The sequence below is a fragment of the Theobroma cacao genome, chromosome 1 (assembly GCF_000208745.1).
Source record: "Theobroma cacao cultivar B97-61/B2 chromosome 1, Criollo_cocoa_genome_V2, whole genome shotgun sequence".
In the NCBI taxonomy this organism is placed as follows: domain Eukaryota; kingdom Viridiplantae; phylum Streptophyta; class Magnoliopsida; order Malvales; family Malvaceae; genus Theobroma; species Theobroma cacao.
The window spans coordinates 36,687,197-36,702,497 of NC_030850.1; the positions used below are offsets into that span (position 1 = coordinate 36,687,197).

A 15,301-nucleotide genomic window follows, 5' to 3' on the forward strand; every position below is an offset into this window, starting at 1 on the left:
TCAATTTTAGCCAATTCTTATCAATATTCAGCCAGATTTTGTATTTTTTTTTTGTATAATTTCCTGATTTTAACTTTTATTAAAATGAATTAATTTAAATTAATTAAAATTAGTATGACGTGTAATTTCTTTTAAACCGAAATAAATTTTGAAAGGTTAAAAAAATTTGATTCGTATTGTTGACCATCAAATTGAATGAGATTTACTAATTAATTTCTAAGGCATTGATAAGGTGAAAACAACTAACAAATTGATTGTTGTAAATTGCAATTATAGCAATGCCAATTAATGCGCAGGTTTCCACACTATTTTATTCTCTTTATTATTTTGTTGAGTTGTAACAAAAAGGAACAAATTAAAGAGGATGCATTAATTCCCATTGTTATAGTGGCAATTTACAACCATCAATCTTAATTATCTAGCATTAAATAGCATCAATGTTTTCCTTACTAATCGACTGCATGCCTTATTAATTTGCTTATTGGTGAAGGCAAGGCCCTGGCAAGAAGAAAGACCTGGGTGCTAAAAAATGGCTCATAAACCAGAGGTCTTCATGAGAGGCAAGTACAAGATATTCTTTGGCATGAACAATGAATTTCGAATATGTTATAATGATACCAGGCCCTTAACCGACAATTACTGGCAATCCGTGAACCCCGTGGTGAAATTTGTGCCCACGTTCATGTTGCAATTCACCATCATCATATTGTTCAGTCGTGTTCTAATGCTCTTCCTCAGACCTCTTCGTCAACCTCGCTTCGTTGCTGAGATTCTTGTATGTTCAATTTCAACCCCTGATGTCCTGTATACCTTGCTTCTTTGTTATTAAAGAAGCTTATTTGGTAATTGTTGGTTTTTTGTGTGTGTATATTGTATGCATGTAGGCTGGCATTGTGCTTGGTCCAAGCGCTCTGGGTGATACAAACTGGGTATCAAATAATATCACTCCTTTCGAGGCGGTTTTGTGTATGGAGACAATGGCGAACCTCGGCGTCACCTTCTATATGTTCCTAGTGGGTCTCGAGATGGACTTGACCCCAATTCGGAGGATCGGAAAAACAGCTTTGAGCATTGCCATTGCCGGTATCATTTTGCCGATGTCTGCAGGAGCCGGTTTGTATTACCTGGTGTGGGAAAAACAAAAACAACGCGCGCCTTTCATAGGTGCTTTCTTCTGGGCGATTGCCCTCAGCGTTACAAGCTTTCCGGACCTAGCTCGGATGCTTTCGGACCTCAAGCTCATGTACACGGATCTTGGTAAAACGGCCCTGACTGCAGCCGCTGTCAGTGATGTATCTTCCTGGTTTCTTCTTGTGGGAACAATATCTTTGATCAATGCACATGAGAAACTGCACGTGGCAATCCCAGTCATTTTGAGCATGACAGCCTTCTGGTTCATGATGCGTCCATTAATCGCTTGGTTGATGAAACAAGCTGCAGCAAGCAAAGAAACGTCAACAGAAGGCAAATACAGTGATAAGCACGTGTATCTCATTCTATCAGGGGTGGTCTTTTGTGGATATTTCACAGAATTATGTGGCGCACATTCCATTTTTGGAGCTTTCATGTTTGGGCTCATGATACCCAGTGGAGAGCTCGGGACTACGATCATGGACAAAATTGAGGAGTTCGTTGTGGGGATTCTACTGCCGCCTACCTTCCTGGTTACTGGTATGAGAACCAATCTTCTATATATGTTTGCTGACTTTCCTCTTGGACTGGCGCTGCTAGTCATACTTCTCGCTTGCTCTGCCAAGATCGTGAGCACTCTTCTCGTCTGCCTGTACTTCAAGTGCCCAAAGCGAGATAGTTTGGCTCTTGGAGTCCTGATGAACACCAAAGGTGTTCTTGTGCTCATTGTTCTCAATGAAGGTCGAAACATGAAGGTGGGTTTTAAATTACTTTTCATGTTTAATTGTTATTCCTTATATTGTTGCTAAAAGTATATCACATTTCAGGGTTTTGACCAGCAAACGTTCTCTTGGATTGTGTCTGCCTTGTTGATTATGACCATCATTATTTGCCCGATAGTCAGTTTCACTCACAAGTCTGCAAGACATTTGAAGCAATACTATCATAGGAACTTACAGAAAAGTAAAGACGCACCACTTCGAATCCTTGCATGCGTTTATTCCACCAGGAACTTGTCCGGCTTGATTAATCTCTTGCAAATCTCAAATGCCACGAGAAGATCCCCAATCACTGTCTTTGCTGTCCATTTGGTTGAGCTCACAGGACGGGCCACTGCTATGCTAATTTTCCACGATAAGCATAAGGAAGCCGATGTTGGGAAGAATGCCACTCGAGAAAAAGCTGAGGCGGAGCAGATTGTCAGTGCCTTTGAATCCTTCGAGAACGACAACCATGCAGCAACGGTTCAGCCACTAACAGCAGTGTCCCCTTACGACACCATGCATGAGGACGTGAGCAACTTTGCACTAGACAAGCATGCCAATATCATCTTGATCCCATTTCACAAGCAACCAAGTGCCGACGGTGGATGGACCGACGAAAACCTCCAGCATAAACAAGTGAACCAAAATTTGCTGGCGAGTGCACCTTGCACCATTGGCTTACTTGTGGACCGTGGCCTGACTTCATCCGTTTGCTCAGAATCACAAAATGGCAGGCTGGAATGTCGCATAGCCATGTTGTTCGTTGAGGGACCTGATGACCGGGAGGCATTAGCTTATGCCTGGAGAATGGTGGGCACTCCAGGCCTAAATCTAACCGTAGTGCGCTTTCTTCCAGGAAAAGATGTCTATGACATGAGCGAGAACGCTGCAGAAGATGATGAGTCAGGGATTTTCACAGCCATGTTTGAGAGAGAAAAGGAGAAGCAGTTTGACGATGATTATGTAAACGAGTTCAGGTTTAGGACAATGCATGATAAGTCCGTAGCTTACATCGAGAAACAAGTCAACAGTGGAGACCAGATTGTATCGATCGTAACTTCAGATTACAACAACTTCGATTTGTACATAGTAGGAAGAGGACATGGCACAATATCTCCATTAACATCAGGGTTATCAAACTGGAGTGATTTCCCAGAGCTGGGACCGCTCGGGGAGACATTGGTATCAACAGATTTCGAATCCCCAACCTCAGTTTTGGTTGTGCAGCAATCTGCTCCTCCCCCAAGTGGATCAAAGAGGTTCGGGAGCTCTGCTCCTAGTACGGGGATATTTGGAAATAGCATGCAGTCTGCTGTAGATACTTTTGTCAACCATAGAAGATCAGATGATGACTATTGATCAAATGATCTGAAATGATGACAGTCAAATCTCTTTACTCGGATGGTATATAAAAGCCAATAAAAATTCTTGTTGCCTGACAGAATTTCAAAGACAGGCACCATAGTCGATTGTTATTTTTCTGCATAATCTGCTTCTTGCATTAATACAAAGTAAGGATGAAATGAAACAATCCATTCATTCTTGTTCATTTAGAAACTTGCTTTGTTATACTTGGTTGTTATCCCAATCAGGAAAATGAATTTGATTGGGTTTTTTCTTATATATATATATATATAAAACCATATAATAGTAAAATTATCAACATATACTAAGATCTTCCAATACCCAAAAAGGATAAAGAGAGAAAGAAAGCAAGATCTTCCGGATTTTGAGAAAACGATTGAAGCCCAAGGTGGGCATAACGCTATGGCCCAAGGGTAAAGGGATAGGGACAGTACCAACAGATCATAATTGAATGTGGTTTACCCCACTCTCACCCAATTGCCCACACAAGAAGTAAGCAATGTTATAATGTAGGCCCATCAAATTAGCCCATCAGCTTCCAAAGAATAAGTAAAATAACATTTTTCAATATTTATTTGATCAATTAACCAAATTAACAGAGTTTAAAATGAATGAAAAAAAAATATTGGATTTTTTATTATGTAATTAACATACGAAAAAGAAAAATAAAAAAATAGACTTGAAAAATAAGCCTGAGTGAATTTAAGCTCATTTAAAGAATTTCGATTAAATAAATTAAAATCAAATTAAGTTGATTAATAGTAAAATTTAGTTAATATAAGAAAATCAGTCAATTTGATTAAAATATATAAAAAAAAGTCAATTAATAATATTATTTAATCTATTTAAGCGATTTCACATCCTAATTTGCTTTTAATAAAAATTATTACATAAGATTTTTGTAATAAGAGGGAAGGAAGTGGCATCATTGTCCAGATCAAAAAGACAAGAAGCCAAAGCAAAAACTTGCTGGACAATGTTGAAAACATGTTTGCGTCTAGACAATTATCTCTTCTGGTTCTGGTTTTTCTGCGACCGATAATATTTAGGTTCACTTGCAATTGACGAGGTGTCAACTCGAGAGCTGTTTCTTTTAAAATTACCTTATGAACGAGCGGTGAGGGTGGGGAGTTGTAGCATGTATAGAATGTTTCTGGGTTCAGAGAATCACAACAAGGATGCTGAGGTGGCATGATTGAATAGAGGGGATAGAGACAAGTGTCGTCGCACAGCCCTTTGCTTCTATCCCTTTCTTTCCTTCAATTTCTTCAATGGCCCTTCTTTGTTTGTATCCTAACAGATTTTTATGGTCAGATATGAGCAAATGGTCGGTTCGATTAATTTAGTTAAAAGTATTTATAAATAAATTAATTTAAGAGATCAAAAATCAAGTATTAATCGATTAATTTGATCGATAACTGAAATAATAAAATTTTTAAATTATAATCTTAATGTGTTTAATTCAATTTATTTTAATTTTATCTTTTATGTTAATTATAAAATAAATAAAATTAAATTATGAAATTTTAACAACAACGTAAACTTTACTAACATTAAAATATTTGAACAAACATAATTAAAAACATTTGAAATAAAAAAAATAACTCAAATATAAAATATACCTATCTATATGTTTATAATCCTTGATCGGTTAATTCGCTTAATCGAAATCGAAACAAATCGTAGTACTCAATTTAACTCACACTCATTTTTAAATTAATTAAATCATATTAATCGAATTTATTCAATTTTAACCAAAATTACTCACTTTAGTTTTAATAAAGTAATTTTGAATGCTTTTATCTTTATTTTGTTGATTATTGTAATAAAGTAATAATAATTTTATACATTTTATATAAAAACACTGAAATTCTTATTAATTAAAAATCGACCTTGAATGTGGAACAGAGGTTCTTGGCTTTATATAGGAAGAAGAAACTTTGAAGCAACCGGCTCTCTTTTCTATAGATTGTGGTGGAATCTCCGACGTTAGTGGAAAAGACTGGCAACCATTTTCGACCCATAAAAATAAAATAATAGCAGACGCCAATGACACTTGTCTTTCAGAATTAAAGGTAAAAACAGTCCCTAATCTCCCCCTCCCTTCTGTTTCTAAGGATAAACTAATCTTCTACTGTTGCTGATTCATCAATTCTGCTTTTCCTAGTTTATGCTGTCAAAGTAAATAAGCTTTACTCTCTTCATGAATTTTAAGTTTGTTTTCTTTGAAAAGAACAACTACCCAGAATAGTTTGAGTTTGGGTCTGTTTTATGGTTGTTTCTTGCATGGATTTAAGCTCCTAATGAAGAAAAAGTAGACGGTTTGGATTATTGTTGTTATGGTTTTCTTGTTACTGAAAGAATTTATGTTTAATCCTTTGATTGTAAGGAAAGAGTAAGATCACTCAACTTGGTACCAGGCTCTAAGTTTGTTTTCTTTACCTGTTCTTGATGTTCTTTCTCTCTCTGTTCTCTATTTTTCTGTGATCGACCATAGGGTAAAGTTAAGTTTTTTTTGCTAAGATATTTGGTTTTGCTGATGAACACAGAATAATTTCTAAGCATGGAAGTCATCTCATACAGTTCTCCTCCATGCTGTAATTTCAAGAGGAGATTATTAGTAAAGAAACACTCAACAAGACAGCAAGTAAAGATCTCTTTGTGCAAGAAACATAGAATTTTGTGTACTAGGATTAATAGCAGAAGTGGGTCACTGGGATTTTCTAATAAAGATTACCCTTTGTTGAAGAATGTCTATCATGGGAAAGGTTCAAGGCCGTTCAATGCTCTTGAAGGGTCTAAAAATGTTGAGTCCAAGGTCTTTAGTGGGAATTATAATGGTTATGTGATTGGTAGAGAAGACGAGGTGGGAAGTATGTCAGAAACTAGGGACTCAGTAACCAAAGTTTTGATTCCGGGGTTGCCTGAAGAGTCCAATGGCGAACGTGGAGCTCCTATAAGCAGTTGTTTCTGGGAGTGGAAGCCTAAACTTAATGTGCATTACGAGAAATCAGGTTGTGAAAATGTGAATTCTCCGCCACTGCTCTTTCTTCCCGGTTTTGGTGTTGGTTCTTTTCATTACGAGAAGCAACTGAAGGATTTGGGTCATGATTATAGGGTATGGGCAATTGACTTTCTTGGGCAAGGCATGTCATTGCCGATTGAAGATCCCACTTCCCAATCTAACGAGGAGACTATCTCAGAAACGAAGGATCTTGTGTGGGGATTTGGGGATGAAACTGAACCATGGGCAAGTGATCTGGCTTACTCTATGGATTTATGGCGGGATCAAGTTCGCTACTTTGTAGAAGAGGTACTAATAGATTTGCATTTTAACTCTAATCCACTCTTCTGCAATGCCCCTAACTCGCATGTTTAGACATTGAGGTTATTTATCTACACTGTATACATTTTTATTCAGATGATAATAATGGTGCATGTGTGACTTCACGCTACTTTTGCTTACTGCCATCCTTCTATTTTGCATTGTCTCATAAGGTTACATGAGTTTAAGGGGAAGTCCTCCTTTTATTCAATTAAAAAGAAAAAATCTAGTTTATTTTTTGCATCTCTATGTTGTTTAATTCAAGCGTTTGCTAATCTTGTTAGTTTATCTGAACTTGTATGCATGGGTATTCAAGTTTTTCTACTTTCTCACTTTCAAGAGAACTGATTTCTGGTTGAAAAAGATTACTAGTTAAGGAGTACATTAATTGCGGGAAGAGATTCATAACCAAGTATCTATCTTGTAGATTGTGAGCAATGGCACTGGACCACCTCACTATAGCCATGAACAAAAGATAGAATAGGGAGAAAATCTCCTATTCTAGCTAAAATGGCTTTAGGAATCACGTAACTCTTTGGTTTCAGATAAATGAATGCATTAATATAATGTAAAGACAGCAATATTGACCTTAGCTCTTTCTCTCACAGGTTATTGGTGAACCAGTGTATATTGTTGGTAACTCACTAGGAGGATTTGTTGCTCTATACTTTGCAGCATGCAATCCTCAATTAGTGAAGGGTGTTACACTACTTAATGCAACTCCTTTTTGGGGATTTCTACCTAATCCGATAAGATCTCCAAGGCTAGCAAGGATATTTTCATGGTCTGGAACATTTCCTCTACCAGAAAGTGTTAGAAAGCTGACAGAATTTGTGTAAGTTTTGCCTTGTTTCTTTGGTATTAGATGATATAGCGTTCTCCTTATTCCTAGACATGTGCATTTAAACCCACAGATGTCACATATTAATAATTGGCTTATTGAGGTTTTTACTTGGATAAGAGATCAAGTCATTTTGCAATTGTTTTCTTCACTTTGAGATTTATATTGTTAAGAGAGTTTTAAAAAAGTTAGGTATAATATCTTTATTTAGTACTCCAGGAGCAAACTGCTGCACTTTCTTTACTTCTAATCTCTGATTACTCTTACTTAACTTCTTCTCACACCTCTTGATTTCAGTTGGCAAAAAATAAGTGATCCTGAAAGTATTGCGGATATACTTAAACAGGTTTACGCAGATCATTCTACAAACGTCGACAAAGTCTTTTCTCGTATTCTTGAGACAACGCAACATCCTGCTGCTGCTGCATCATTTGCTTCAATTATGTTTGCTCCTCAAGGAGAGCTTTCCTTCAGGGAGGCTTTATCGAGGTATGTAGTATGAAAAGATGGTTAACTTGTATGGAAAAATCATGTGCATGCTGTGTGGACAAACTACCTGTCTGCTTCAAGTTATGGACTTTCAGTTGTTATTTTATAGGTGCCATATGAGCAATGTGCCTATCTGTCTGATGTATGGAAAAGAAGACCCCTGGGTGAAGCCTGTCTGGGGTCTTCAGGTGAAAAAGGAAGTTCCTGATGCTCCATACTATGAGATCAGCCCAGCTGGCCACTGCCCTCATGATGAAGTTCCTGAGGTACGTTATCGCTGATTGGCCTGCTTTGCACATCTAACCTCCCTATGACCATTCATTTTTGTATGTATAATATCAATTTTGAATGTGTGTTTTGCTAGGATCTTGTGGTATTCTTTTGGCCTTAGGTTAAAAAGTGGTTACCATGTAACTTCCCATGGTAGTTTTTTCTTTTCTTCTACAAGAGATGTATGAAATATGATACTGTTATGATTGTACAAAGATATTTGTTGTAAAGAACAAATGACTACATTATTTTCAGTTTTCCTTTAAATTTCTGTTCTCTCCAAACTTTAACAAATCCATCCAATCAGAGTTTGATTTTCTCATTCTTTTAAATTGTGGCATTCATACAACTTCCCGTAATTGTTTATACAGGTGGTGAATTATTTGCTGCGTGGATGGATCAAAAACCAGGAATCTCAGGGTTCAGTTGCATTACCCTTACTCGATGAAATGGAAAATATTCAGGATAGCATCACCAAGAACTTAGAATTTGTGAGAGAAGGATCAAGCAAATCAGTGATAGTTCGTTTCTTTGGATCCAGGTTCTCACTTTGGAACCGGATGGAATCTTATTTTAAATCTCGCTTTGGCAAGTTAGAAACCAAATCACGATAACAGACTATATTTTTCATTTTATCTCAATGAGAAAATGTAAATTTCAGTCCACTCTCACGTAGCTGAATGTATGATTAATTATTTGATATGAATGAATCACAGCTATCAAGGCCTTCTGTATTTGCTCTAGATAAAGAAAACCCAATGCCAATGCCCTGGTACTGATATTGATTTTGAAATTTGTATGTTCTTTATGTTATGATCATTGAAACATGAATCAACTACTGGAGTTTTGATTTTAATTTTTTTTTAAATTTAAAAAAAGATATTCGAATTTTACTCTTGAAATAAGGAATCATGTACTAATTAATGAATCAAATGCTTAGATGCAAGTTTTGATTTTAAGTTTGAAGATGAGCTTGCAGGGGAAATCTGGGGCTCCAAAAATATAAATGATGGAAGCCTTATGTGGTAAAATAATTTGCGAGCAGTGTGTATCATGGTCTTTAAGGAGTCATGAATTTTACCTCCATTGTGTATTAAAGTATGACGAAAATTAAAGTATACCCAATCATATGGTATCTAAGCTAAAAAACTCTATGACACCAGTATGAATTCGGGTCTCTCCGGTTCAACTAGGACCATAGTTCCTGACCCGACTTTCTACGAAAATCAAGATCAAGAAAAGGAAGTTTTCCAATCATTGACTCAAACCTTTTGTTGAAGTCCACTCAGCGGAATAAGGGGGTACTTATGGCAGAACGGGCCAATCTGGTATTTCACAATAAGGTGATAGATGGAAAATTCAGTTTATGAGATATTTTTTATGAAATAAAATGGGAGACCCAATGCGTCAAATCACGCATTACCTTGAATATCAATAGGACTGTTTACTGGCATAAATGATCTAAAGGTTGTACAAAGCATCAAACTTTTCTTAATAGAGAAGCCAAATGACAATGATTTTGCTATTATTATTTGTCTTTTGTTGTCCACCCTTCATCTTGCAACATGCTTTGCCATTTGGTACATATCAATTCTCTGTAGCTTCATGGGTCTTTCTGTTAAAATATTTAATACAAATTAACGCGTTCACTATATTAATTTACAGGTACCCCTATACCAGGAAAGTATCTGGTTGACTCCATGAACTTTCGGGGGTGTCTGAAGTTTTATGTACACTTGGCAAAGACTTGACTTCCGCTGTTGCCGTCGTTTCCCCCTGTGAGCACCAGCAATGGCAGAGGCAGTCCTTTCCGCTCTCTTGCAGGTGATATTTGAGAAATCAACTTCTGAGACATTCGAAACGTATGCACTGTTGCGGGGCACTGAGAAGGAGATGAGGAAGCTTCAAGGTGTCTTATCAACAATTCAAGCTGTACTGGAAGATGCAGAAGATCGACAAGCAATGGATAAGGCAGTTAAAAATTGGTTGATAAAGCTTAAGGATGTAGCCTATGATGCCGATGACTTGTTGGAAGAATACATGACAGAAGCATCACGGCGGCGGTTGGAGTCTCATGATTACAAGAAACTCTCGCGTTTCATATTGAATGAGGTACGGTACTTCTTCTCACAATCAAATCCGATTCTGTTTCGTTATCAAATGAGAAACAAGTTGGAGAATATAGCGGAGAGATTAGATGCTGTTGCAGACGAGAGGTTCAAGTTCCATCTGGGAGATAGATTGGCTGATTCCAGGAGTCAGTTCCCTCAAAGACTACAATCAGATTCTTACCTACTAGAGTCTGAAGTTCTGGGCAGAGAAGCAGACCAAGAAAAGATCGTGACCCTTCTGCTGAGCTCAGCCGATCAAAGAGACGTGTCGGTGCTTCCTGTGGTTGGAATGGGTGGGTTAGGTAAGACAACGCTTGCCAAGTTGGTGTACAATGACGAGAGGGTGCAGGAGCATTTTGAATGTAGAATTTGGGTTTGTGTGTCTGAGGACTTTGATGTAAAGCGACTAATGAAAGCAATTATTGAATCTATGACTGGGAACCGATGTGATCTTCAGGAAACGGAATCAATTCACCGCCGCGTTCAAGAACTGATACGGGGACTGAGGTTTTTACTAGTTTTAGATGATGTATGGAATGATGATCAAGAAAAATGGGACAGATTGAAAAATTCAGTCAGGCATGGTTCTGTAGGTAGCAAGATCTTAGTAACAACCCGTAGTGAGAAAGTTGCATTGGTTACAGGCACCTTTGCTCCCTACCATTTGGAGGGACTATCAGATGAAGATTGCTGGTTACTATTTGAGCATCGAGCATTCAAATCTGGAAGACCAGAAGAGAGTTCAAGTTTCATAGCAATTGGAAAAGAAATTGCAAAGAAGTGCCGGGGTGTACCTCTAGCAGCAAAGTCTTTAGGAAGTTTGATGTATTTGAGAAGGAAAAGAAGTGAGTGGTTATTTGTTAAAGACAGCGAGATATGGAGGCTTGTGGAGGAAGAAAATGGAATTTTACCCGTGTTAAGACTAAGCTATGATAGTCTGCCATCACATCTGAAACAATGTTTTGCCTATTGTTCATTGTTTCCTAAGAACTGCAGGATAAATAAGGATAAACTCATCCTACTATGGATAGCAGAAGGATTTATCCAAGTACCTCCAGGAAAGTCGCCGGAAGAAGTTGGAAATGAATACTTTAATGAATTACTATGGAGCTCTTTCTTCCAAAATGTAACCACAGACCATGATAAGAACATCATGGACTGTGAAATGCATCATCTTCTCCATGATCTTGCGAAAGCTGTTGCTGGTAGCAGTTGCGTGACAGTAGAAGTCAGCAAGCGGTTGAGTGTTCCAACAGGCACACGCTACTTATCAGTGTTTTGTGCGGATAATAAGATTCCAAGGGGCTCAAGGAATGCCTGCAAGTTGAGATCCTTCCTTCTACTGTCTGGACACTGGAAGACTGCAGAAGTATCTCGCAAATTGATCTTGAGTCTCAAATCCTTGCGCTCCTTAGATATAAGCAATACTGGCATAAAGAAGATATCGAAGTCCATCGGTTTGATGATTCACTTAAGGTATCTTGACCTCTCTAGCACTCTTATCAAAAGGTTACCAAATACAGTCTGTAGCCTTTTCAATTTACAATCTTTAATACTCAAGCACTGCACTCGTCTGGAGAAGCTGCCCAAAGATATGAGAAAGTTAATCAATCTCAGGCATTTGAATTTATCTGATTGTAGATTATTAAATAAGTTGCCAAATGGAATCGGTGATCTTAGGTCACTTCAAACATTGCCTGTATTCATAGTTGGCAAGGAAGCTTCATGTAGTATAGCAGAGTTGCAGAACCTAGACTTACATGGAGAACTTGAAATTAGGAACCTCGAGAATGTGTCTAATAGTAGATGTTCCAAGAGTGCGAAGAGGGCCAACTTGAAGGAGAAGTGGAACCTGCAGTCATTGAAATTATGGTGGGAGCATGTTGATGAGGTGCATGTTAAAGAAAACGTTGAGCATGTTATTGAAGGCCTTCAGCCAAGTTTTGAACTAAAAAAGTTGGAAATCAAGAATTATGTGGGCTCAAAATTTCCTGGTTGGTTGATGAATCCATGTCTTACAAATCTTGTAGAGCTCTCCTTAATTAAATGCCAAAGGTGTGTTCAGCTTCCTCTACTACAGAAGCTACCAGCTCTTGAGGTTCTCACAATCAATGAGATGGAGGCCACAATGTACTTCTGCGACGATTTACAAGGAAATGCAGGTGGTAATGGCTTTGTATCACTGAAAACACTGTCGATCGAAAACATGAGCAATTTATTGGGATGGACAACTAATGGAGGACAACTTATACTTCCAAGCCTGAAGCAATTGGTGATTGATGGGTGCCCAAATTTGGGCTCGTTACCAGAGCTTCCTTCTGTTGCATCAATGAAACTCGATGATTGCAGCATGGACTTACTAAGGATGGTAACAAGGATCACCACTCTTTCCGATTTGATAATCAGTGGATTTTCAGAGCTTGTACAGTTGCCTCAAGGGTTGCTAAAAAGCAACCCATCCTTGTTGTCTCTTGAAATCAGGGACTGTCTGGAGCTTAGATCTTTCTCAGGTGAGCTTCAAACTCTTGGTCCCCTTCAATGTTTAACCATTAGCAATTGCCCCGAGTTGGAATCATTTTCAGAGTTGAGCGGCCTCAGTTCACTCGAGTCTTTGTGGATAGACAGGTGTGATAGTCTAGTTTCAATGCCAGGAGGAATGACAAGATTAAACTCTCTTCGACATGTTTCGTTCTCTGATTGTGAAAATTTAGCGGCCTTGCCAGAGGCTATCAAATACCTTACATGTCTCCAAACATTGAACATATTCAGCTGTCCAGCCCTGGAAACTCTGCCTGAGTGGCTGGGAAACCTTGTTGCACTGAGAGAAATGGAGCTTTGCTATTGTGAGAATCTGCTACGCCTCCCGCAATCAATGCAGCGCCTGACTGCTCTCCAGTTTTTGTTGATTCGTGGCTGTCCTTGCTTGGAAATGCGCTGTAAGAAAGACACGGGGGCAGATTGGCACAAGATACGACACATTCCATTTATCAAGATCAATGGTCCTTACATCCAAGCCCTTTCTGGTAAATCTCTCCTAATACTACAAGATTAGCATCTGCAATAATCTGTTCTCAAAATTTAGAATTTTTTTATTAAAAAGTTGGAAATGGAAAAGTACCAACCATTACCGAACTGTTTAACAGGATTTTGACCAGCGGTAACGTAAATAAAGGGCAAACCTTGACCTTAACCTTGCTATAAAAATCCCAAGATTCAAAAACTCTTCAAATTCAGATGATGAGGCTGCTCACAGCAACATTCCGTTCTGTGAAACACCCGAACCCTGATTTCATTAAACCATCATCGTCGTTGTCGTCAGGGTCGAGTCCGATTGCAAAATCGAAAACAAAATCATGGTGCGTTTACCTGATCCTTTCCACCAATGCCCCCATCAAAACCTACGTCGGGGTCACCACCGATTTCTCTCGCCGGTACGATGATCATTTTCTTATATTCCAATCTCATTAAGCTTTATCTTCAAATTGAATCGGAAATCTCTATCTGGGTCTAATTCGTTTACGTATAATTTTGAATGCTGGTTCAAATTGCTTTATTTGCTGTAATTTCTCTTGCAAATGGGTGATTTGTTTTACATAAGCGTATCTTTTGAAAACTTGTGAACTTTGATTATGATTGTTGCTAGTTGCAACCTTCAAATGACTCTTGCTATGGGAATTTCGCTCAGCTTTTCATAAGAAACTGAGTACCTAAATATTGAGCTTTGATACGCAGTTTGAAGCAACATAATGGTGAACTTAAAGGTGGTGCAAAAGCATCCCGCGCCGGACGGCCATGGATTTGTGCATGCATAATTCGAGGTTTCAATGACCAAAGTGAAGGTATTTCCCCTATGTTTATATCTTCTCTCATTTCTTGTCAAGGGTGTATGAAACTGGTTGTTGCAAAAGTATCTCAGAGTGTTGGTTTTCTATGAGAATGCACTGGCTTATTTCTATGAATTGGACTGCAAAAATTTCACTTCATGAGATCTCTGAAATATTCTGAGTTCAACTGGTCTTCTTCTTGATAATTTCATATTTTTCTTACCATCAGCTCTTCTGTTATCTTGAAGACTTTGTCTTGCTAGTCTATAAAGCCATCTAGATGAATGCATTTATTTAATTCCTTTTCCATTGATCTTGGAACAATTTGAAAAACTATACGTTTCTCATAGTATCTTCTGTAAGATGCTACATTTACCCATCAAGGTCTTTGTTGTACAACCAGTGTTCCTGTAAGAACGGCTCAAGGCCATAGCTATGTTCTAACGTTTGAAATTTCTAGGATAATTATGTGTTTTGATACAGTTGTATTTAGTTGCCAGCATCACTTTGTTAGATAGATTAAATACTACCCTTAATCTTTCATCAGAAATATCATTTGACAATATTTAATTCATACCGATGAATGTAACATTAGTTGAATGCTTTTGCCTTGTTATTCTAGGACTCAAGCAAATGGAATCCTAAAAGTAGGTAAAAGAGTTTGTAGCCTTCAGTATTTATTACTGTGAAACTTGCTAGTCTGACCTATGTCTTTAGATTTACTTGTGATTTCCACTATGATCTATAAGACAAGTTAAAACTCATGAAACTATTGATGTTTCCTTTTTCTTGTGTTTAGCTTGTGAGTTTGAATCCAAATGGAAAAGATTCTCAAGAAAATTGCCTTGCAAAAGGAAGAATAGTGACTTGACCAAGGAAGTTGATGAAGATGATGGCTCCCTAACATTGTTGCAACACAGGCAAACAGCTCTAAACAGGGTTAAAGGTTCGTTGGATTGCAGTCACTTAGAGATAGATTGGCAACTGAACACTTCCTAACTTAAACATGAGACATTGTCAATAACTTTCATCATAAATTTCTGTTGCTATACTTTGTAAAATGTTGTAATGATACAGAATCATTGAATATGTAATGCTAATTGTTTTAAACATGATGATTTGTAACTATTGCCAGAAGGACGGTGAAAGTCCTACTGGTGATTATCTAAATAATGTATTTC

General features: G+C 37.8%; 3 protein-coding genes across 4 annotated transcripts; all 3 read left to right on the forward strand.

The window, feature by feature from the left end:
* LOC18614559 (cation/H(+) antiporter 15) lies at positions 456–3,475 on the forward strand. The gene is made up of 3 exons (XM_018119718.1): positions 456–775; positions 885–1,886; positions 1,959–3,475. Exons 1-3 carry the CDS (start codon positions 530–532, stop codon positions 3,252–3,254), a joined length of 2,544 nt encoding a protein of 847 aa, XP_017975207.1. The 5' UTR covers positions 456–529; the 3' UTR covers positions 3,255–3,475.
* LOC18614560 (pheophytinase, chloroplastic) lies at positions 5,158–8,926 on the forward strand. The gene is made up of 6 exons (XM_007052364.2): positions 5,158–5,335; positions 5,810–6,573; positions 7,194–7,420; positions 7,724–7,915; positions 8,025–8,181; positions 8,557–8,926. Exons 2-6 carry the CDS (start codon positions 5,824–5,826, stop codon positions 8,797–8,799), a joined length of 1,569 nt encoding a protein of 522 aa, XP_007052426.2. The 5' UTR covers positions 5,158–5,335; positions 5,810–5,823; the 3' UTR covers positions 8,800–8,926.
* Positions 9,648–14,135, forward strand: LOC18614561 (putative disease resistance protein RGA3). 2 transcript variants are annotated; one of them, XM_018119697.1, is made up of 2 exons: positions 9,648–13,319; positions 13,440–13,530. In XM_018119697.1, the coding sequence occupies exons 1-2, from the start codon at positions 9,977–9,979 to the stop codon at positions 13,445–13,447; spliced, it is 3,351 nt and encodes a 1,116-aa protein (XP_017975186.1). In that variant the 5' UTR covers positions 9,648–9,976; the 3' UTR covers positions 13,448–13,530. The 2 variants fall into 2 exon arrangements, with proteins under 2 accessions (XP_017975186.1, XP_017975193.1); XM_018119704.1 differs by lacking the exon at positions 13,440–13,530 and adding an exon at positions 14,029–14,135 and having other exon boundaries at positions 9,651–13,319.

Bases quoted from the DNA above. Each gene is read 5' to 3' on its own strand.
- LOC18614559 (XM_018119718.1), top strand. From the start codon at position 530: ATGGCTCATAAACCAGAGGTCTTCATGAGAGGCAAGTACAAGATATTC. The intron at 776-884 runs GTATGTTCAATT...GTATGCATGTAG, and splicing joins GCTTCGTTGCTGAGATTCTT to GCTGGCATTGTGCTTGGTCC. The intron at 1,887-1,958 runs GTGGGTTTTAAA...ATCACATTTCAG, and splicing joins ATGAAGGTCGAAACATGAAG to GGTTTTGACCAGCAAACGTT.
- LOC18614560 (XM_007052364.2), top strand. From the start codon at position 5,824: ATGGAAGTCATCTCATACAGTTCTCCTCCATGCTGTAATTTCAAGAGG. The intron at 6,574-7,193 runs GTACTAATAGAT...TTTCTCTCACAG, and splicing joins TTCGCTACTTTGTAGAAGAG to GTTATTGGTGAACCAGTGTA. The intron at 8,182-8,556 runs GTACGTTATCGC...TTGTTTATACAG, and splicing joins CTCATGATGAAGTTCCTGAG to GTGGTGAATTATTTGCTGCG.
- LOC18614561 (XM_018119697.1), top strand. From the start codon at position 9,977: ATGGCAGAGGCAGTCCTTTCCGCTCTCTTGCAGGTGATATTTGAGAAA.